Raw genomic sequence first — 22002 nt, 5'->3', positions numbered from 1 at the left:
GTTCCGAAAAAGGACATTCAGGTAAGTCAATGTCCATTTTCCAGAACGCTGCTACTACACTCCAGCATTGGGACATACCCAAGCCTAACTTCCAGGGTCGGGCAAAACACTATCCAACTCAGAAGACCCAGACACCACTGCTTGCAAAACTCGTCGCCCAAAAGACGCCTCAGCCGAAGCGTAGGCATCAATCCGGTAATGTCTTATGAAAGGCGACAAAGAAGTCCAAGTAGCCGCCCTACAGATGTCCAACACAGAAGCCTGGGTAGCCCAGGCTGCTGAAGTAGCCGCACTCCGCGTAGAATGAGGCAAAATGTTCCCAGGAACAGGACGACGCTGATTCTCATAAGCAGCAGCAATACAGGCCTTAATCCAACGACCAATCGTGGTCGACGACACTTTCTGACCCATGGATGCAGGATGGAACGAAACAAATAGGGCTTCCGTCTTCCGAAACTTGGCCGTCCTACGCATGTAACGTCTCAACGCCCTGCGCACATCCAGAGTGTGCCAAAGAACCTCTCGATGATGTCTTGGCGACGGGCAGAAATCCGGAAGCACTAATTCCTGCGCCCGGTGAAACCACGAATTAACTTTGGGCAAAAAAGCAGGATCCATCCTCAGGACCACAGTATTAGCATGAAAAATGCACAAGTCTTTCCTGACAGATAAGGCAGCGAGCTCAGAAATGCGTCTAGCCGACGTGATCGCCAGGAGAAATGAAACTTTGAACGACAGAAACTTAAGTGAAGTGGAACCCAGCGGCTCAAACGGAGACAAAGTGAGAGCCTGCAAAACTAAAGATAAATCCCAAGAGGGATAACGATGAACCGTAGGCGGTCTCAGGTTCGTAGCTCCATGAAGGAACCCCTTCACCCACGGGTGATGAGCCAAGGAAGTGTACGGTGGACAGGATAACACAGTGGCCAGGGCCGCCACCTGGCGCCTGAGAGTGGCGGGAGACAAACCCCGTTCCAAACCCGCCTGTAGAAAAATGAGGACATCCTGAACCGTTGCAGACGTAGGATCCACATGAGCAGTCGCACACCAATGGCAAAAGGCTCTCCACAAGGCTTCGTAGATCCTCGTCGTGGATGGTCGACGGGCCGACTGAATCGTACCAATCACCGTATCCGGCAAACGGCCTTTCTTCAAGAGGACGCGCTCAAATGCCAGACGGCCAACTGCAGCCACTGGGGCTCGGGATGACGAATGGCCCCCTGACACAGCACGATCCGATGTGGAGGAATCACCCACGGGTCTGTCACCGAAAACTCCACAAGATCCGCGAACCATGGCCTGCGGGGCCAATGTGGAGCTACCAGTAACATCTCCGCCCTCTCTGCTATCATCTTGCGAACCACCTGCTGAATCAGTGTGACGGGCGGGAAGGCATACAGTAGACCCGCTGGCCCACGACACCGCAGAGCATTTGTGTCCTCTGCCGCTGGAGTCGGATACCGAGTGATGAACCGGGAAAGCTGGGCGTTGGTCGGACTGGCGAACAAGTCTACCAGAGGCCGTCCGAAGCGAAGAGAAATCTCCTGAAATAGACTGGGAAGCAGCTGCCATTCGGCCTGGTCTATCACTTCCCTGCTGAGCCAATCCGCTCGTGTGTTGGCTTTCCCGGAAATGTGGTCTGCGAGGATGGACTCCAGATTCCTCTCCGCCCAGTTGAACAGACGTGTCGACTCGAGCATCAACGTCTGTGACTTCGTCCCCCCTTCCCGGTTTATGTGCGCTTTGGCAGATGTATTGTCCGTGAGAATCAGGACATGACGACCCCAAACCAGCGTCCGGAAATGCAGAAGGGCGAGACGAATGGCTCGAAGTTCTAATAGGTTGATGCTCTGTGCACGTTCCTCTGGAGACCATTGTCCTTGGCCCACCTGGGCACCCAGGTGGGCTCCCCAGCCATGGAGACTGGCATCGGTGGTGATCACGACCCGGTCTAGTTCCAGGAAACTGCAACCTTGCAGGATGGCCGACGACTTCCACCAACTCAGTGACAGTCTGACTTGCGGAGGCACGAACACTGTCCTTGTGGAGTTGGAACTGCCTGTTCTCTGGAACGGAAGAAGAAGCCATTGCAGTGGACGAGAATGTCTGCGTGCCCACGGAACAATGCAGAAGCACGAGACCATCTTCCCCAACAAACGTGACAGCGTCAATAGAGGAGCCTTCCTCCGGGTCAGTACTTGGCCCACAAGCGATTTGATGTTTTTCGCCCTCTCTGAAGACAGGAAAACCTGACCCTTCTCGGAGTCTATCAGGGTCCCGAGGTGTAGAATTGTGGTCGTGGGGACGAGCTGGCTCTTGTCCAAGTTGATGGAGAATCCGTGCTCTCGGAACACCGAAAGCACCCTGAACCTGTCTTGCGCCGCTTGTGCCCTGGACGAGGACAGGATTAGAATGTCGTCCAGGTAACATAACACCCTCACCGGAACGGTACTGAGAGACGCGGCCACTACTGCCACCAGCTTGGTGAAAGTCCTGGGAGCCGAGGAAAGACCGAACGGCATTGCACAGTACTGGTAATGCCTGCCCGCATACTCGAATCGCAGAAACTGTCGATGCGAAGGAAGCACTGGAACATGCAGGTAAGCCTCTCGCAAATCCACCGACTGCATCAGGTCCCCTTGGCGAATAGAAGCCAGAATGGACCGAAGAGAATGCATCTTGAAACGACGGTAACGTACCGCCCGGTTCAACTCCTTGAGGTTGAGAATGCCTCTGACCCCTCCCGAACTTTTGGTAACCAAAAACAGTATCGAATAGAAGCCGGTCCCCTGCTGGTCCAACGGAACTGGTTCTATCGCGCGGATCTCCAGCAGGTGTGCTATCTCTTCCACCATCAGGCTGCGAGAGTCTGTGGACAGGGGAACTGGGCACCGGATGAACCGTCGTGGGGGCCGATCCGTGAATTCGATTGCGAGGCCCTCCGAAATAGTGCGACGCACCCACTCGTCCGGAGTGGACCAGGCCCACCGATGACGAAATGCCCGGAGACGTCCTCCCACTGGCCCCGGAGTCGGTGAGTCATTTGCCCCGTCTGAAGGGCCTAGAAGTGGACCCACGATAGGGGCGCTTGGAGGAGGACTGTGACCTGCCACGCTCTCTGAAACGCTGTCTGTCGGAGAAGCGGTCTGGAGTCTGGAACGACTGCCGGTAAGTCGAGGGGCCTCCCTGCCCCGAGTAGGAACGAAATGGCTGACGTTGCGTGTAAGTGGTGTAACGCCTGTCTTGTCTGCGAAAGGACGAGGGCATAATTTTGCGTTTGTCTTTGTCCTCCACAAGAATCGGCTCCAATGCCGTGCCAAACAGGTTCGGGGCTTTATACGGGGCCGCCGCCAACTTCCATTTGGTTTTCACATCAGCTTTCCACGGCCGTAGCCAGAAAAGGCGTCGCGATGTGACAGAAGTCGCTAACGCCCGCGATGCAAACTTGACAGAGTTCAACGAAGCATCCGCCGAATACTCTGTGGCTGCAATAATCTTGTTAATATCGTGGCGCAAGCGGGTATCCTCTGGAGGGAGCCGTTCCTGAAGTTGGCGCAAACAGATCAAAGAGGCCCTATTGAAGAATGAAGTAGCCGTGGCAGTTCTAACAGTCCAGGCCACGGCTTGATGAGACCTACGAAAGGCCAATTCAGTGCGCCTGTCCTCCGATTTGAGCCCCTCCAGCGGATCAGATGAGACCATCGAATGCGAAGTGAGAGACGCCACCGGTGCATCCACTGTGGGCACATCCAACATGGCTTCAAGTTCGGGCGCCGCACAGAACAGTTTCTTATCTAAATTGCTTGGAGCAGTGGACGACCCTGGTTGGGCCCAAGGCGCTTGCAGAACATCCGCGAACAGTTGAGGGCACGGAATAAAGTCCTTCTCCTGCTTGACTTGCTTAAACAGGGCATCATGAGGACCTGTCTCAGACGGAGTTGTCGGGGGTTGTGCTCCCACCGAACCCAAATTAGTAGTCAAGCGAGCCTTGTGAAGGAGGGACTTAAATTTATTTATTTATTTTTTATTTTAATTTGATTTATATGCCGCCCTTCTCCGAAGACTCAGGGCGGCTTACAATGTGCTCAGCAATAGTGAGGGACGAAACAAGCCCATGAAGGCTGGAGTGTCAGGTACCAGACCTTCATCCTCAGAGAATTCGAGGTCGTCGGGGCCCTCCTCGTCATGGCACGAGCCCTCAGACGAAACAGACTCACGAGGCGAGGGGGATCGAGCCCTGCGAGAACTTGAAGAGGCCAACGTGCTTGAAGTCCCCGCCGCTGATGTCTGGGCCGCTGTCTGCGCTCCGGCCGCCATAATAGAGGCCAACGCTGTTGACAACATCGTCTGGAAGTCGAACTGAGATGGAGGCGGAGGACTGTCCACCTCTCGGAGTCCCGCTGCTGTAGGTGTGAAAGTGGCCGAAGGTTGGCGCCGAGGGGGCGGAAAGGCCTCCAACCCCGCTGAGGAAACATCAGGCATCGACTGGGACACGCCCTTCTGCCAAGCCAAGGAACCGGATTGGACCGCTCTCCGCTCCGAAAGGTCAGGAACAGGAACAGACTGTTGGGCGGATCCCGCATCATCACGGACTAAAGAAGCTGACGCCTGCTTGGCCTTCTCACATCGTTTTTCCAAAGCCTTATGACGCCTGAGAGCATCCTTATCAGCGGCAGAGGAGGTCTTAGAGTGGCGGGACTTGTGACCGCCAGACGCAGAGCGTTTGCCCGATTGTTTCTTGCGGGACTTAGATCTGACAGGACTGACCTCCTGATCACTGTCTGAGGAGAACGAGCAGTCCGCCATGGTGAGAATGCCCCAAGCAGAATAGAATTATTAAACAGTTGATTGACAGATGAAATTGTAATAATAAATAAAGAATCAATAAATGATTGATTGATTGACAGAAATCAGTTTGCTTGATTAATTGATTAATTGATTGGATGAATGCTTGTTTAATTAATTGGTTGATTGAATGACTGGCTGCTTTGATTGCGTAATTAATAGATATCCGCTTGAGAATAATTAATTGAATGATTGCTTAATTGATTAATAGATAGATGAATTGATAGTCTGGCTACTGCCCTGGGCAATGCACTATGCCCCAACAAGCAGTGCTGGCACTCCTGCCACGCTAAGCACAAGGGCACCCCTGTCTCTGCCCAGGTAGAGGGAAAGCCGTGCACAAAAGGCTGCAAACAAAGGGGTGAGCGATAAACTGGCAACGCTCCCCCCCCTTTTTTTCTGCTCCGAGTCAATGCCCAGCACGGGACAGAGACTCAGCCAGCCAGACCTCGGAGTAAGGCTGCGGCCCTCTAATTAGGGTCCGCGCTGCCACGAGGTGATTTCAAAATGGCGGCCGCCCTAATGGTTCAAAATGGCGGCCGCAAGTTGGTGGCATAGTTGTAAAATGACGGCCCGCCCGAGCTTTGAAGGATGGCGGAGCGCTTTCCCCCTGGCGCCGCTCACACGCGGACGCCAATCAGGGCTGGAAACCGGGCGGCTTAGGTACGACGGGAGGGTAGCGAGCCCCGACAGCCACGCCACACCCCCCCAGCGATCACTTACGGCTGAATCGAGGCCGCAGAAAAAACGCCGCCAGTCACAGCGCCGCCTGCAGAAGCCTGACGGGACGGTCGCTGGAGAATCACGCCACTAAACACAGCGAGCCGGTAGCCGCACTTGAAATACCTCTGTTCCGGCTCGCTGTTCCACACGGGAGTCGGGGAGCGATCCGCTCAGCCCCGATCTCCCCGGCGATAGAAGCACCTTACCGGATCCGCCCCGCAGGGACAGAAGCCGGCAGCAGCAGGCGCAGATGCGCGAAAGCCGGCACGACCCAGCTCCCTGGGCACGAAACCGACGAGCAGCTGATTGACTCCAGGAATCAAAGAAATCTAACTCAACCGAAAAAGGAGAAGTAAAAATAAAAAAGGGGGCTAATCAAAAATAACCAAAAGGCCTTACGCAACACTCAGAGCACAGAGAAAATCCTCCCAGTGTGTCAGCAACTGAGAGAAAGACTGGGGATTCGGGTGCAAAAGGGGGCGTGGAGAGAGCACAGAGTGGGTAGATAAGTGAAAAAAGTTCTCTCAGTTGCTGTCAGATAAGAGGATTTTCCCAATGCTGGAGTGTAGTAGCAGCGTTCTGGAAAATGTATATCTTTTTAGAGCTCCTGCATTTTGAGAGCTTTTGGCAATATTCAATACTACCAAATATAATGTCTCCCTGGATCCCCTGAAAGAAAGAGGGTTGGATATTGTTTTATAATGGCTCCAGTCTTATCAGAGTGGGCATTTCCCACTAGTAACTGTGAGAAATAGTTAAGTCCATGATTCAGCAATGCAGAGTGCCATATGACATGGCTTTCTTCTTCCCTCCCATATTATTTAATATCTGTGTGAAATTGGTCAAATATAGATTTGGGATGAGATATCATTAATACACGGATAATATTATACAACTGATAATTCTCAGCTGTACATTGCCACTTCAAGCTAAATTGGATACAGTGTGGAGATCCTGATTTTATGTCTAAGGCTGGAAGAGACGAGATGGGGCTAAATCTTCCATGGTGCACATGGACATGACTTCTGAGGATCTAAGATATTATGCTATCTGCCCTCTAGAAATGCTGAGTAGAAAACACTGAAGAGGGCACTAAAGAATACCCAGTGACACTTGGGTCACGTGAATATAAGCAAGCAGCTGGAAAGCATCTCTGATTTTTTTATTAATTTATCGGTTTCAATTTAATAAACTTAATACATTTAACTTTATTAAATTTTAACTTAAATTGCTCCGAAACTAAAATCCACTGTTTAATAACAGCTTTAGCCTTCTCAGATTCTAAGAATAATAGATGTTTGGGTGAGAGGAAGATTACATATAATACTCGTCCATCACTTAGGCCTATAATTGTCAAATGATATTAACGAGAGGAGCCAAGTTAAACTCTATCTGAACAAATAAAATTACTAGCCAAACATTGGCTTCAATTCTGAATAGCTTGGCTCTAGTCTCAAGGTTGCATTAGGAACATATCCAGGGTTTTTTTAAAAAAATACATCTTAAGAAATCTTGTTGTGCTTTTTGAAGATGGCATAAGCACTTAAGGGCACATCATACAATAACTGTATAATTAATTCTGCAGCAAATAATTTGATGGCAACAGGAATAAAGTTGCTTCCATGCATTTAATGAAGTCTTGTAAAAGTGCTGCAGCAGCACTTCTTTTGTGTCACAGGAAAGGCATAATAAACATAAGCACTTTTCTTTTAGAAGCCTGAAAAAGAACTTAGATAATTAAAAAAATTAACTTGCTCTTTGTCATAGTTGTCTATATGTCACCTTTCACTCCTGGTACTGTTGGAAAGCAACATGATTTTTGATAGTTAATGAGCAACTGCATCTCTCTACAGCAGGTGTGTCAAACTGGCGAGTCACAGGCCAGATGTGTAATGTGCAGGCCACACCCATCCCAGCTCCACAAAGGCAAAAAACACAGTGATACATCATGATACGTCACATGACATGATCGAGTTTGACACCTGTGCTCTACAGTGTTCGATGAGACTATTAAGACCCTCTTGGGTCAAAGACAAAATAATGGCATCTTAAACATAAACCAAAATAGGTAAAAAAAAATTCAATGTCTGAGGGGCATATAGTTATATAACTATAATTACAAATTATTCTAATCAAGGGAAAAAAGGACATATTCATTATTTTTTATCTTAATAACTCACAAGTCTTGATGGCTACTTCATACAAAGTGGAGTAAAGGAAAGACACATTGGAATATTCTTGAAGCAACTCAACAGACTAAGAGGGTTAATATTCGTTTGAATGAGAGCAAAAAATAAAGCATCAGTGGATCATTATATGTACTTATCAAATAAGTTTAAATAATACATACAGTACCACAAACAATGGATGAATTGCAAAAGAATTGTATAATTACTTTTATAGTCTTAAACCTAGCACAAAATGAATAAATACTATAACAGTAAAGGATTGCTTTCTGTCAGATGATTTATCTTGTTATTGATACAGGAGAAAGCTAAATAAAACCACTGACATAAGAATCTTAGCTCTTGCCAAATTTTCCATTTTCTTGTAATGAATAAAACATTACTTTTAGCTAGTACGGAATCAGTCAGCAACCTAAAATAGAAACAGTTTGCTCTGTCAAACAAAACACAATCTAAAAATCAGCTCGTGGTCCTTACTATTTCTTAAGAAAGGTACAATAACCTTTCATGTTTTAAAGTTCTTGGATATGGTTTATTATGTCAGCATTGGAAAAAAACAGGTTTTTTTAAAAAATTCTATGTATCTATTGCTTTTTACACAAAATACTTATATATGCAAGACAACTTTTCCCATTTTTTTCAGTCAAAGATATTTCACTGAATGATTATAAACTTCCAGAAGTCGTCTAAAATTATTTCTTCCAATCAATATTAATAAAAGGCAAACTGATCATATTTTCATTTTCTAGTATTCCATGCTACAAAGTTGGCTATTACTTGTGTTCAAATTTTACAGAAAGAGATTTATAGAAATCAGAGTCAGAATCACAATTTTCAGCTAGTGTAAGATTTACACTGACAGTTTTGTTAGCCTTGTGTGTGATAAAGTTAGGATAAAACAAGAATATACCCATAGTCTTTTTACAAATCTAACAGCCATTTTCAAGGTGTCAACACAATTATTACCTTTCGTTTTTATGTTAGATGAGGAAATAATAGATTTGTACAGTTCATAGCATTTCTATGCAGGATGTAACAATCCAAAATATATTGTTGGACATAAGTTTATTTCTTACTTTTATCCTGCCTTTATTATTATTTCATTATCTTTATTAAAAAAACCTAAAGACGATGAACATACATAATACTCCTTCCTCTATCTGTTTTCCCACCAGAGCAATCCTGTCAGATGGATTGGACTGAGGGAGAATGATTGACCCAAGGTCTCCCAACTGGCTTTCATGCCTAAGAAGGGACTAGAACTTGCAATCTCCTAGTTCCCAGGCTAGTGCCTTAATCACTAGACCAAACTAGCTTTCTTTTGAAGGCAAAGAGTTTACTTTTCCCTTTTTAAAATAGGCAAATAATAAATTAATAACACAAAAGCCTCAGCAACACTGAATATTATGTAAATAAGAAATTTCAAAACTTTCAACTTATAATTTTTGTGAATTTTGAATACTGACTCATTTGTATTTGACTGTCATTTATATCCTAGTTGTTCTAATTAAAAATAGAATTAGACTGTAAAGAAGAAAAAAAATTGTATCTAAAAATAATTGTAACATTTTAATGAGCCAGGATTTCAGTATATCTGAAATTAAGCATTTCGCTATTTTTTAAAATATATTCAAAGCACTCGAACACGTCTTGATTTTCAAGAGTAAGAATAAAGCTTTAAACTGAAGCACAGCTGGTACAAGGCACTGTTTTGTTCAGAACAGTATGAAGATATTTAAAAAGATCCTGTTAAACATATTGAATTATACTTTCAAGTATATTTTAATCTACAAAATAGTAAACTTCAGTTTTTAGAACTGAAAACCCATTATGTGAACAATCTTAAGCAGCAATTTAAGCACTTAATCTCAATTTTATTTAAAGATTCTACAAAGCTTCCTATTGTAGCACTAAACTAAAAGGGGCGTTGGTCCTACCTGATACGCTCCTTCTCGTTGAGTGGAGACAGCAGCCAGGATGGGTAGCAGCAGCCAATCAGCATGAAGGACTGGGTCTATCAATAATATTAAGTCCCGCCCTTGTTGCCGGGCAGACCCGCTTTAGGCGAAGGACTGAAGAGATAGACTCGGCGTGTGGGAGACGAAGAAACCAAGTTCCAGAAGAAAAAACAAGAGGAGAGCAACACCAGACTGGCAAAAACAAAGGGAGGGTCTGGCTGCTGTCTCCACTCAACGAGAAGGAGCGTATCAGGTAGGACCAACGCCCCTTCTCCATTGAGAGTGGAGACAGCAGCCAGGATGGGACATACCCCAGTTCACTGTCCCGAAGGAAGGGCGGGGCCAGACTGGTGAGAAACATCCTCCCCCGCAACCACCTGTTGCAACACCTGTCTACCAAAAGCAGCCTCAGCGGAAGCAAATGTATCAATCTTGTAGTGCCGAATGAATGGAATAGGCGAAGACCACGTAGCCGCCCGGCATATTTCTAATAGCGAAGCTTGAGTAGACCAGGCCGCTGACGTGGATGCACTGCGAGTGGAGTGTGCTGTTACATGAGCCGGTCGCGGGAGAGAGCGGAAGTCGTAGGCCGATGCGATGGTTTGCCGGATCCAACGGCCAATTGTAGATGCTGACACACGAAGACCCAGAGAAACGGGTAAGAAGGATACAAACAAGGCCTCCGAACGGCGGACCCCAGCCGTTCTCTTCAGGTAAATACGCAGTGCCCGCCGAACGTCTAAGGTGTGCCAACGACGTTCCCGAGGATGAGATGGTCTGGGGCAGAAATTAGGAAGTATGAGTTCCTGGGACCGATGAAACACTGAGTTGACCTTCGGAAGGAAGGTGGGATCCAGACGAAGCACCACACGGTCAGCATGAAAAACACACAGATCTGAGCGAATCGACAAGGCGGCTATCTCCGAGATACGTCGGGCCGAAGTTATGGCCACTAAGAAAGCGACCTTGCAGGATAACAACCGGAGGCTAGTTGTCCGCAACGGTTCATAAGGAGAGCCCATAAGAGAGTTCAACACCAACGGCAAGTCCCAGGTTGGATAGCGATGCAACACCGGGGGAGATATGTTAGCAGCACCCCGGAGGAATCGTCGAATCAGAGGATGCTGTGCCAAGGATGAGAGAGAACCACAGCGAAGAACAGAAGAGATAGCCGCCACCTGGCGTCTCAAGGTGTTAGGAGAAAGACCTTCCGAGAAACCCTTCCGAAGGAACACCAACACGTCCACAATAGATGCTTGAAGGGGTGAAACATCATCACTGGCACAATGAGAGCAGAATGCCCGCCAGGTAGCCGAGTAAATCCGGTTAGTCGAAGGACGACGAGAGGCTTGGATAATCTGGATCACATCGCCAGGAATGTTTGCGGCACTCAGACATTGCCGCTCAACCGCCAAGCGGTCAAACTGAGCCAAGGCAGGTCTGGATGAAATACGGCACCCTGAGTGAGGACGTCCCGATCGGATGGGAGACGCCAAGGCGGGGCGATTGAAAGAGACACAAGGTCCGCAAACCAAGGCCTCCGAGGCCAGTGAGGAGCTAACAATATCACTTCCGCCCGCTCTGTCAATATCTTCCGGATGACCTTGGAAATCAGAGAGGTCGGAGGGAAGGCATACAATAGGCCCCGAGGCCAAGGGGATCGCAGGGCATCGGCGGCAACGGCTTGAGGTTCTGGGTAACGGGCGATGAAGAGAGGAAGTTGGGCATTCAGATGCGTGGCGAAGAGATCGATCACAGGAGAGCCGAACCGAAGAATCAGAGCTCGAAAAATGCGGGGATGAAGCCGCCACTCCGCAGCATCTACTTGTTGACGGCTCAGCCAATCCGCCTGAGTATTGTTGATCCCTGAAATGTACTCTGCACGAAGAGAGCTGAGATGACGTTCCGCCCAGAGACCTATCGCCAGAGCTACGGACAGCAGAGACTTCGACCTGGTGCCTCCCAGTTTGTTGAGGTGAGCCTTTGCAGTGACGTTGTCCGTGAGGACCAGCACGTGTGCCCCGGTCACCAGGTGACGGAATGCCCGGAGGGCCAGGAAGACAGCCCGCAGTTCCAGCCAGTTGATCGGACGGGAAACGTCCCGCCCCGTCCAAGTTCCTTGAGCTATCTGCCCTTGACAATGAGCCCCCCAACCGTGGAGACTGGCATCCGAGGTGATCACCACCCGTTGAGGTTCGAAGAATAGGGAGCCGGCTGATAGAGCTGGAGACCTCCACCACTTGAGGGACCTGCGAACTGCTGGGGGAACAGGAATCGGCTTCGCCGAGGTGGCTCTTCCCGCCTTCTGCAAGGGTAAAAGAAACCATTGGAGCTCCCGAGTGTGGAGCTGAGCCCAGGGAACAATGGCTATGGCGGAAATCATTTTCCCTAGGAGCTGGGAAAGAACATAAGGGGACACAGTACGACACCTCTCAATCCTAACAATCAGGTCTCGCAGGCTATCCTGTCTTTCTGATGATAGAAATACCCTCCCCTGGACGGAGTCAATAAGAGCCCCTAAATGGACCAGGGAGGTACAGGGAACTAAGTGACTCTTTTCAAGGTTAATCGAAAAACCATGAGAAGCCAAAATCTCCAGAGTTAGCTGGAGATCTCGAACAGCCTGTTCGGGAGAAGAGGACAAAACAAGAATATCGTCCAGGTAACAAAGTAACCTAACTGAACGAACCCTGAGATAGGCCGCCAAGGCCGCTAACACTTTTGTAAAGGTACGGGGAGCAGAGGAAAGTCCAAAGGGCAAGGCCCTGTACTGATAATGGACCCCCCCGTAACAAAATCTCAAATAACGTCTATGAGAACGACAAATAGGAACATGTAAATAGGCCTCCGTTAGATCGATAGAGGATAGGAGATCACCCCTCCTAACGCCGTCAAGAATTGATTTTAAAGATTGCATCTTGAATTTCCGGTATACCACATACCGATTCAACCTCTTAAGGTCCAGAATGGGTCTCCACCCCCCCGAGGATTTGGGCACCAGGAACACCCGGGAATAGAAACCCGTACCCCGTTGATCGGGGGGAACAATTTGGATAGCACGGATGGAAAGGAGATGCTGAACCGCAGAATCCATAAGGACCCGTTTCTCCGGGTTACGAGAAATCGGACAGCAAACAAAGGCACTCGGAGGAGGGGAAAGAAATTCGATGGCCAAACCCGATTTTAAAGTGGCCAGGACCCATTTATCAGAGGTTGATCTCTCCCAGGAAGCGGCAAAGAGGGCCAACCTGCCGCCAATGGGAGGACCTGAGATGCAACTAACGACGGCGTCGGTAGGGACGACCTCCTCCCCCCCGAAAGGGCCGTTTCGAGACAAAGGGCCGACCCCGAGCCGATCTATCCTGCGCACTCCGGAACCTATTAAGGTTAGGAGGGGGCCGAGCGGACCCAAAGGAGGAAGACCCACCCATATCGTTACCTCTAAATTGAGAACGAGGGGCATAAGGCGAAAAACGGGACTCCCCCCTGCGGAAGATAGGGGCCAAGATTTTCTTTTTATCTCTCGTTTCCGTAAGAAACGGGTCCAAGGCCTCCCCAAATAATTTGGCACCCCCAAAGGGAACGGAAGCCAGACGCCATTTATGTCTGGCATCAGCCTGCCAGTGACGCAACCACACTAAACGGCGGGCGGCTACAGAGGAGGCCAGAGCCTTGGAGGCGAAGCGGGAGGCGATTAGGGAAGAGTCCGCCGAAAATTGCAGGGCCGCAACAATTTTGTTTAGGTCCTGCTTGATCCGTGACTCCTCTGGTGATAACTTCTCCTGCAACTGCCGTAACCAGAGCAGAGTAGTCCTGTTAAAAAATGAGGCAGTAGTCGCGGCTCGAATGGCCCAGGCGGAACTTTGAAAGGCTCGTTGCAGGACTAAGTCCGATCGCCGTTCATCAGGACGTAAGGCTTCGTTCGGCTCCCCTGGAACGTTGACGTTAGGCAGCAAGGCGGCAATAGGAGAGTCGACAGAAGGAATTTGGAGGATGGAGTCCAATTCCGCAGCCACATTAAAATTGCGTCTATCGTTAGCCGAAGGCAGAACAGCCGAAGTTGGAGAGGACCACTGTCGCTTAACCGTGTCTAAGAAGAGGGGCGGAGTAGGCACCGATGTAGTTGGCCTAGCCGGTTCGGCAAACATGGGGTCCAACGTGTCAGTTGAAGAGGAATGCACGGGATCAACAACTGGAGAAGACATGCGGGCCGTGGAAACAGCCTTAAATAGCAATGACTTGAATAATGATTGCGGAAACAACCCCGTAAAGGCAGGCTGGTCCGGCGGAAGGTTGTCATCGTCGGAAAGGCCTGAATCACTGAGCTCAGCATCCGTCATAGTCGAAAAATGACTAGAGTGGGAGCAGGACGGAGAGCCAGAGGCCCTGCGATGGACTCTCTGAGAGGCAGGATGTTCAGGCGGGCCCGGAGAAACCGACCTCACTGACTCCGCACGGCTAGAAGCACAGGAACGGGTGTCCAGGGACCTCTGCACCGCAGCCTCAATCATACGTTGGATCTGCTCCGGAGAAAGTTGGCTAGGAAGCTGTCCGGGCACAAACTGAGGTTCAGAGACTGCAGGTGGAGGTGGCAATGATCGAAGCTGGGGAGCAGAGGAAGCAGGAGGGTCAGGCAAAGAAGGACTTTGTAGAGGTTCCGGTTGAGAGAAAACAGGCCGGGCAGAGACCTCAGATCCCCAGAGATCTGTAGCAGATATGGTTACAGGGCAGTCCTGGAGAGACACCTGGTCCGGAGTGATGGAACGAGGGACCGTTGCTCGACTTGAGGTCTCGCCCGTTGAAGAAGCCTGATTGCCAGCACAGGTAAGTTTTGCGCAGGCCTTGTCGCACAATTTGTTTAATACTTTATCCCTCCTTTGCTCAGCTCTGGATATATGGCCATGTTTGTCAGGCCTATTACGGGCGCAAGGCGCATGTGAGACTGGGGATGGCTCCTGAGAGGCCTCCCGAGCCAAAGATGGAGCAGCAGGCAGAGGGTCTGGGCCATGATTGTCAGAGGAACAGGCCCTGCGGCCGTGTTTTGATTTTGCAAGCGCTTTGGGCATAATGCCGGCAAAGGTCACCCTAAGTAAGCACAGATGATCTCAACAAGCCCACAAGTCCAAAGGGCGCAGGGTAACAACAATATGGGGGTGATAGCCTCCACTCAATTGCCCTTAGAAATGTCACAGTTCAAATGAGGCAGGGGGCGTGAGAGCTCCACAAAGCCTGCTGTGCTGGGTGACAAAAATCCACAATGCCTGCTGTGCTGGTGACAAAGCTCCACAATGCCCGTTGTGCTGGGAGAAAGGCAGTAAAGGCAAACTGAACAGTCAATAGGGCAAGGTGAATGGTTAAAAGGGATAGCAGTCCCAAGAGTCCTGGCACAGATACAACAGGTAGAGGGCAATGCAGTCTGTCAGATGATATACTAAAAGGTCCAAGTTCTCAAGGCCACGGAGAAAGGACTGGATCCACGATGCAAAAAAATAAAAAAATAAAAATGGGCAAACAAAATGTCCGCCGCCCAAGAGTTGAAGCCAAAGCCTACTGAGGGCAGAGAGTTCTCCGATAGCACACGTTGAAGTAAATGGCAAATTAGTATTCAAAATGGATGCCGCCCTCACAACGAAGCCAAACCTCCTAAGGGCAGGAAAAATGGCCGCTCGTTAGTCCCAAAGCTGCCAAGGGTGGCAAGGAATCCAAAATGGAGGAAAATGGCCGACGCGACCTTAAACGGGCAATCCAAGCCGAATTCAGCCAAAGAAGGCAAACTAAGCCGAACGAGGCAGTCTTTTGCAAAACGCTGAGCACAAAACAGCGTTTTATCGCCGCCCCCCCCCAAGGGCGAACGGAGCAAAGCAAACGGTCCGTGAATGGGAGAAGTGTTAAATATCACAATACCACCAAGAAACGTTGTAAACAGTCCGAGAGTCAGCCAACCGATCAGGGATGCAATGAATAATACGTAGTCGAGGAATCCGAAGTCAAAACCAGAAGAAACCATGCAAAAAGAGCGAAAAAGCCAAAAAGGGATAGGAGCTGAAGACCCACACGCCAGATCAAGCTGAAGGACTGAGTCTAAAGCGGGTCTGCCCGGCAACAAGGGCGGGACTTAATATTATTGATAGACCCAGTCCTTCATGCTGATTGGCTGCTGCTACCCATCCTGGCTGCTGTCTCCACTCTCAATGGAGAATGTGCTTTGTCATTCTCTGTCAGTAACACTAATCAGCCACTCTTCCTCAACACCTATCTCGGTTATTAATTTATCTTGTCAGTAACTTCACAGAAAAAATAAAGGTGAGATAAAGTGCCTTCTTAAATTAATCCTGCTTTGGGGGAGGTGATCTTCTTTTAATAAACATGTGAACAAAGATTCTAAATGCTATTGACAGCAGTCTTGTTTCACCTGTTATGTAAAAAGCTTAGAACATTTATTTTCTTTCTCAGAACAGACAGCAATGTGCTACTGTATCTAAAATAATCATATTCTAAAAACTGAATTCTATGTGTTTATACATGGAAACCACTTAGCGAGTGAGAGAATAATTTCTCTTTACATTCCTTTTCAAAATAATTGCCATATTTAAAGAACAAAAAAAGTTTCAAAATTATTTTTCTATGGTGTACAATAGTTATGTGCTAATTAGCTTTAAAAATAATGCAGTTGAAAATGGCATCTTAATATTAATCTAAATACATAAAAAACTACATAAAAGCAGATACAATCATTTATTTTTAAAAATGGAATACAAATATCTACTATCCTACAATAACGTGACCTGAATTATCATGACTTGATGACAATATATTTAATAGTCTTAATTATCTGTCAGATTAGGGATACAGCCCACCAGCTCCTGAATTCTAAATAGAAAGTCAGTATAATGTTTTTGCCTCTGTTACGTAACACTGTGCAAATAATGCAAAGTACTGCTCAGCCTCTACAAACATTGATAGAAACAGATGAAGAATGATTCTTTACTGTTAATGGCAGAGAACATGCAGTGTGTAGCTTTCAAAATTCACATAACTGGAAAGGAAGAGTGCAACAAATAGAGCAGTCCTTTCGAATGCCACCCAATGCCCTCTCCCACTGGAATGCATTGGGTAAGGTTTTGTTTTCACCTCTGGTTAAATCAAACCTGGTCTTTCTTTTTTTGGCTTCTTCTGTCACACCAAATTTGGTCCCATGATGTTCTGTTTTCAGGCAGTTATCCTTCTGGACAACAGACAGAAGAGTTCTAAGCCTTTTTACATAACTGTCCCAAAATTCCTTTGGGATGAAAAAATGCAAAGGCAAAAATATGCAGAGCATGTTTTTTGGAATCTTTTCCAATTAATTTACTAAAGTAGCCATAGGACATGTCTGAATTTTGTTTTGTTAAGTAAGAATGTGTTGCATCTATGTGTATGTGTATTCTGTGCCATTTCCCATATGGACACAATGGGCATTTATTCTGATCTTTTTTGGTCCACTCCCAGCTGAATCTAATCTAATCTATTTTCAACCTTTATCTTTATTGGGGGGGGGGGTTAACTTTGGTCCTGTTTTGTTTTTGAAAAAGAAACAAGAGTCCCAAACCCCTTTGCATAATTTCAGTCCATATTTTGTTGAGTTGGGGAAAAAGAGAGACACAGATGTAGTTTGAGAGGCTATGTGCCATCAAGTTGGTGTCAACTCTTGTCATCCACATAAATCTGGTTTTTCAGGACTTCCCACAGTGCACTCACCACCACAGCATTCTTCAGAGACCTATATACAATCATATACCTATGATAATTTAAGCCAAGTCATTTATGATTTAAGTGAGAAATCTGGGCTGTTTCATTTTTTAACTTGGCTTTCCACAATACTATCAATTTTTTTCAAACATTGGATCTCAAAAGTATCAATACTTCTTAACCTGCTGCTTTAAAATCTACCTTTCATTTTATAAGGTGTCAAAGGGAATAATGCCTGCACTATTTTGATCTTTGTAGAAGAGAAACAACATAGCCTTTGAATATTATTTCCAAGACCCTCATGACTACTCAGCTAAGTGTATATGTGCATACACACATACACATATACTATAATGCTATTACAATATCAATGCAAAGCAATAACATAGAATTGTTCTGTAAATTGCCTACCTAACATTAGAATATTATTGGCTCAGAAAGTGATGTCTTATGTTCTTGCAGGTGACTCGAGAATTAATGGAAATTATCTACCTTGAATGCCATATAGAAAAAAGATATAAATCACCATAATAAAACATAGTATGTGTTATATCCCAAAGATAGTATGTGAATTGAAGCTATGTTTTCATCTAATTTGTCTACTGATGGAACAAATGCTCATGAAGCATCTGAATGACAAATGAAAAAAGGATGCGTACAAAGGTTTTGGGAATTGAAGGGTGATGACAGTGTTCTTATGACAAAACTGACTAAATATTGATTTATGTTTTAAAATTTCGTTCTTCTATAGATTTAGAAATGTTAGATTCTATTAGACCTTGAGAATCATGGGGCACAATATTAAACTAGATGTGGGAAGTCTCATATTCTTATTTGGTCACAAAATTAAGTGATGACCCTCAACTAACCATACTTCATATAATTGTTTGAAAAGTAAAGTGGATATGACAAACACAAAACCATGACACCTTGAATGAAAAGTTTCATATCAAAATATTAAATATTTCAGTATGCAGTAGATCTTTTATTATAATATAATTATATTATATTCCTTGCTGTAAACCAGCTCATTAAATAATAGCCATTTAGACACATTTTCCTCCCCTCAAAATCTAACATTGTCCAATTAAAAGTGTTTTAGGATATCTGATACTGTTTAATGCAGTATCATGGCTGGAAATGTTAACTTTTAGGATTTTTGTATACTTCTATCAATAAATGAAAAACTTTTCAGATTATACATTTTTTATCATGGCTTTACATAGCATGGCTTTACATTAGAAGTACAAAACAGTATTACTGAAAGCCCCACAATATTACTGTATATTCATGCGCTTTTTAGGAAGCAATTTATGGTGCCAATTTATTATAAAGAAATAATTGTGATCTAAAACGAACATAATTTGGTTATTATTTATAATCAAAGACCAAATGAACTCCTAGAAACTACATGTCCATTTTCACATATATTTTGCAAAAGTAATAAAGCAAATGGTTTTGGCATGGCTTTCAATATTTTTTTTTTAACTTCCAAATCTAGTCTATGCTACACATGCTCATTAGGGTAGAAGGCCACTGAATTTAATATAGGATTTAATAAAGTATGGGAGTACAACCTCAGACTTCAGCATAGTTATTGCATATATTTTACTTTTCTTTGCTAAACCTTATTTTTTTAAAAAAATCCTTACTATTAATAAAAGTGATACACCACCCTTAAACTACATTTATAACTAAACTGACCCCCAAACTCACTTATCTTGCTCCCATAGTAGCCAAGCAGGTGCCTATAGGATGTCCATATGATATGAGCGCAATTTTATGTTTCTGCTCATTTTCTCTAATATTGACATTTCTGCTTTGATCTTGATAATATATAGCTAGCATAATTAATAGCCATTCATAGTTTTATCTATGACTTTGACTAGTTTCCTTTTTAAAAACCACTCAAGATTGCTGATATCATCCAATTATATAAGTTAGACATTTACAATTCTTTACTATAAGATAATGGTTTATATTATATTAAAATATTTATGCATCATTTAAACAGTATATTTTAAATAAAACGAAGAGATAAAACAACCAAAACTGCCATACAGAGCAATGGTCTGCCAACACAGGATGAAAAGATTGTTCAGCAAGTCACAAACCATCAGTTATAGTATTATTATTCCAAATCTATCCACAGCAGAATAAAGGACTCTTGGCTTGAAGGTTATGCACCATAATTAGCCATGCTGGTGCATTGTGGATAGGTAAGTAAATGTTCTTTTTAATTTCCTAGTATGACACACAGAGAGACTGACATATAGTCATCTTGCTAGCTCCTGAGGGCTAGAACCTGGGTCTACCCATTTTTAATCCAGCACTACATCACACTGATTTTTAATTATACACCAATCCCTCAAAAGTATTGTCCTAGATTTTGTAAAATTTATATACCACTTTGGAACATAGAATTCTCTCTCCTACCATAGTTGATCCTACCGAAAGAAAATACGATAGATTTTTTAAATTAATCAACCTCTGAAGCAGTGAAATGTCAAAAGCATGAAATCATAGTTCTTTGGTTTATTCTAATTATATCCTTTCTGATCAAGAGATATTATTTTTATACATTGGAGATAAAAGGGAAGCCACCATAAAATACTGATTTTGTGGGATTCCACAAAATCCCACTGGCAGAAAGGTTTTGTATATATACTATCAATCCTAGATAGAAAATGCATCTTGTTATATAATTCACTCTACCTTGAATTCATTTGTATAGGAGTGGGGGGGGGGGGAAGGGAGCCTTATCAGGTTCCTAGTATTTTAGTTCTGCTAAAGATAAGCTGTCTTTTTCTATCAAATAATATTCTCCAGTTTCTCAGCATGTAGCTTCTCTTGCCACTGTAATACTAAAGTTAGAGACCACGAACTTAATTCCTTCATTAAACTTGGTGAAAGTAAATTCCATACAGATTGACTTAAGGTTGATTTGTTTTGCATCTCTCTTTGTACTAACACCTGATGCTTACAGCCATGTTTAATCAATCTAAATCTGTAATTGCTGTAACTGCAACATTTTCAACCCAAATGTTTTTTTTTTACAGTGATCACAAAACAAACAAGATCCTGTGTGTTGATAGCATCGTATTAAGTGCTGAAGGATAATGGCAAAACGAAGGTAGGGGGTTCCATATAAAGCTCCATATAAAGTATCCAAATTCGGTTCAATTCCACTAACTTCCTTTTTCACCTATCTGGGATTTTTTTTTTTTTTAAAAAAGCTAAACTGAAGGCAAACAATAATCAGAATATTATATAAATGCATTCACAAAATCAAGTCAATAGTATAAACGAATCAATATTACGACTTCTAAGCTGCTTACGGTGCATAATATCAACTCAATTTCAACTGGAATATACGTTTCCCAGCGGAGAGGGGTGAATATGTCCGAGGTGTCATTCGTTTCTGCTCTTGAAAGATGCCGCAACCGCAACAAATTACAACCCACAGATCTCTTTTTCCTTCCTCCCTTCCTTCCCTCGCTTCCTCCTAAATAAGCTGTCCTCTATTTCTTACACGGCCCTTTATTCCAACGGCCTCTCAGCTGGAAGGGGGGGGGCATTCCCAGAGGCTTCCCCCCCTCACTCCGTCGCGGTGTCTCTGCCCCCTTGACGCACCTCAGCAAGTCACCCGAGTCGCCCGTTACTCGCCCCCCCCCCATCTTTATTCCTGCTCTCTTCTCCTACCTGTCCAGGGTCTGCGACACTACTAAGCCCGTCTGTTCCGACATCCTCCCCGGGTGCGGGAAACCCGGGGGCTCGGCTAAAACAGGCGCCAGCAACCACTCTAGAAAGCAAGGCCCGGAGCCTGCCAGGAGGAAGGGGGGGGGCAAAAAAAAAAAACACCACCAAAAAACACCACAACCCGGAGTGGCCCGACACCCTTTCCCTCACGGCAACCAAAGACGCCACTGAGGACAGGCGCCACTCACACCTGGCAAGCTTCGACAGCGAGCGAGCGCGCGCGAGAAAAAACGAAGAAAACGGGGAAGAGAGGGGGAGGGGAGGCAGAAAGCAAGGCCGCGGCCTCGGAGCAGCGAGAGGCGAGAGGGAGGAGCGAGAGCCATTGCGCACGCGCCGGCTCTTACCTCACAGAGGAACCGCTACTGTGCTCGACTCCTTTCTTCCTCCCTCTGCAGTCAGCGCTCAAGTCACCATGGGAGATGTAGTTCCCGCTCCTTGCTACCCGTGAGGGGATTTAAATCCCCCTTCCTCCCATCCCGCCCGCCCGCCCGCCCATTCCTCCTCCTTCTTCTAACGGCGCGCGCGTTACGGTTGCTCTCACCCCGTCCTTAAGCCGCAGCTGGGTGTGTGAGCGCGAGGCGGGTGGCATTTTATTTTGCCTTCGGCTGCGGACGCGGCGAGATGGCTACGCTCGCTGCCGGAAAGGTCAGCACCTCGCCCCTGTCAATTTCTCTGCGGGTTGGCTTTTCCCCTTCGTCCACCTTGTCTCGTTCCCTTCTTGGGGGAGCGGGAAAGAAAAGGCACTGATTCGTAGTTAGGTGTTATAATGTGAATTACACCCTCCTTCCCCCTTCTCCCCACCC

The 22002-nt window shown here is 46.0% G+C and overlaps 1 protein-coding gene across 2 annotated transcripts in view; it reads right to left on the bottom strand.

Moving 5' to 3' along the window:
* Positions 1–21444, bottom strand: part of MARCHF5 (membrane associated ring-CH-type finger 5) — a 36577-nt gene extending 15133 nt beyond the window's left edge. For both annotated transcript variants that reach the window (XM_070945847.1, XM_070945848.1), the window contains exon 1: positions 21143–21444. In XM_070945847.1, coding sequence (XP_070801948.1) covers positions 21143–21186 — 44 coding nt within the window. In that variant the 5' untranslated portion in view covers positions 21187–21444. The remainder of the gene's footprint in view (positions 1–21142) is intronic.
* Positions 21445–22002: the final 558 nt, after the last annotated feature.

Source organism: Pituophis catenifer, unplaced genomic scaffold, assembly GCF_029215685.1.
Source record: "Pituophis catenifer annectens isolate HBS135680 unplaced genomic scaffold, rPitCat1.0.hap2 SCAF_6, whole genome shotgun sequence".
NCBI lineage: Eukaryota > Metazoa > Chordata > Lepidosauria > Squamata > Colubridae > Pituophis > Pituophis catenifer.
The sequence above is the reverse complement of the archived record's forward strand: the minus strand, read 5'-3'. Positions and strand labels throughout refer to the sequence as shown.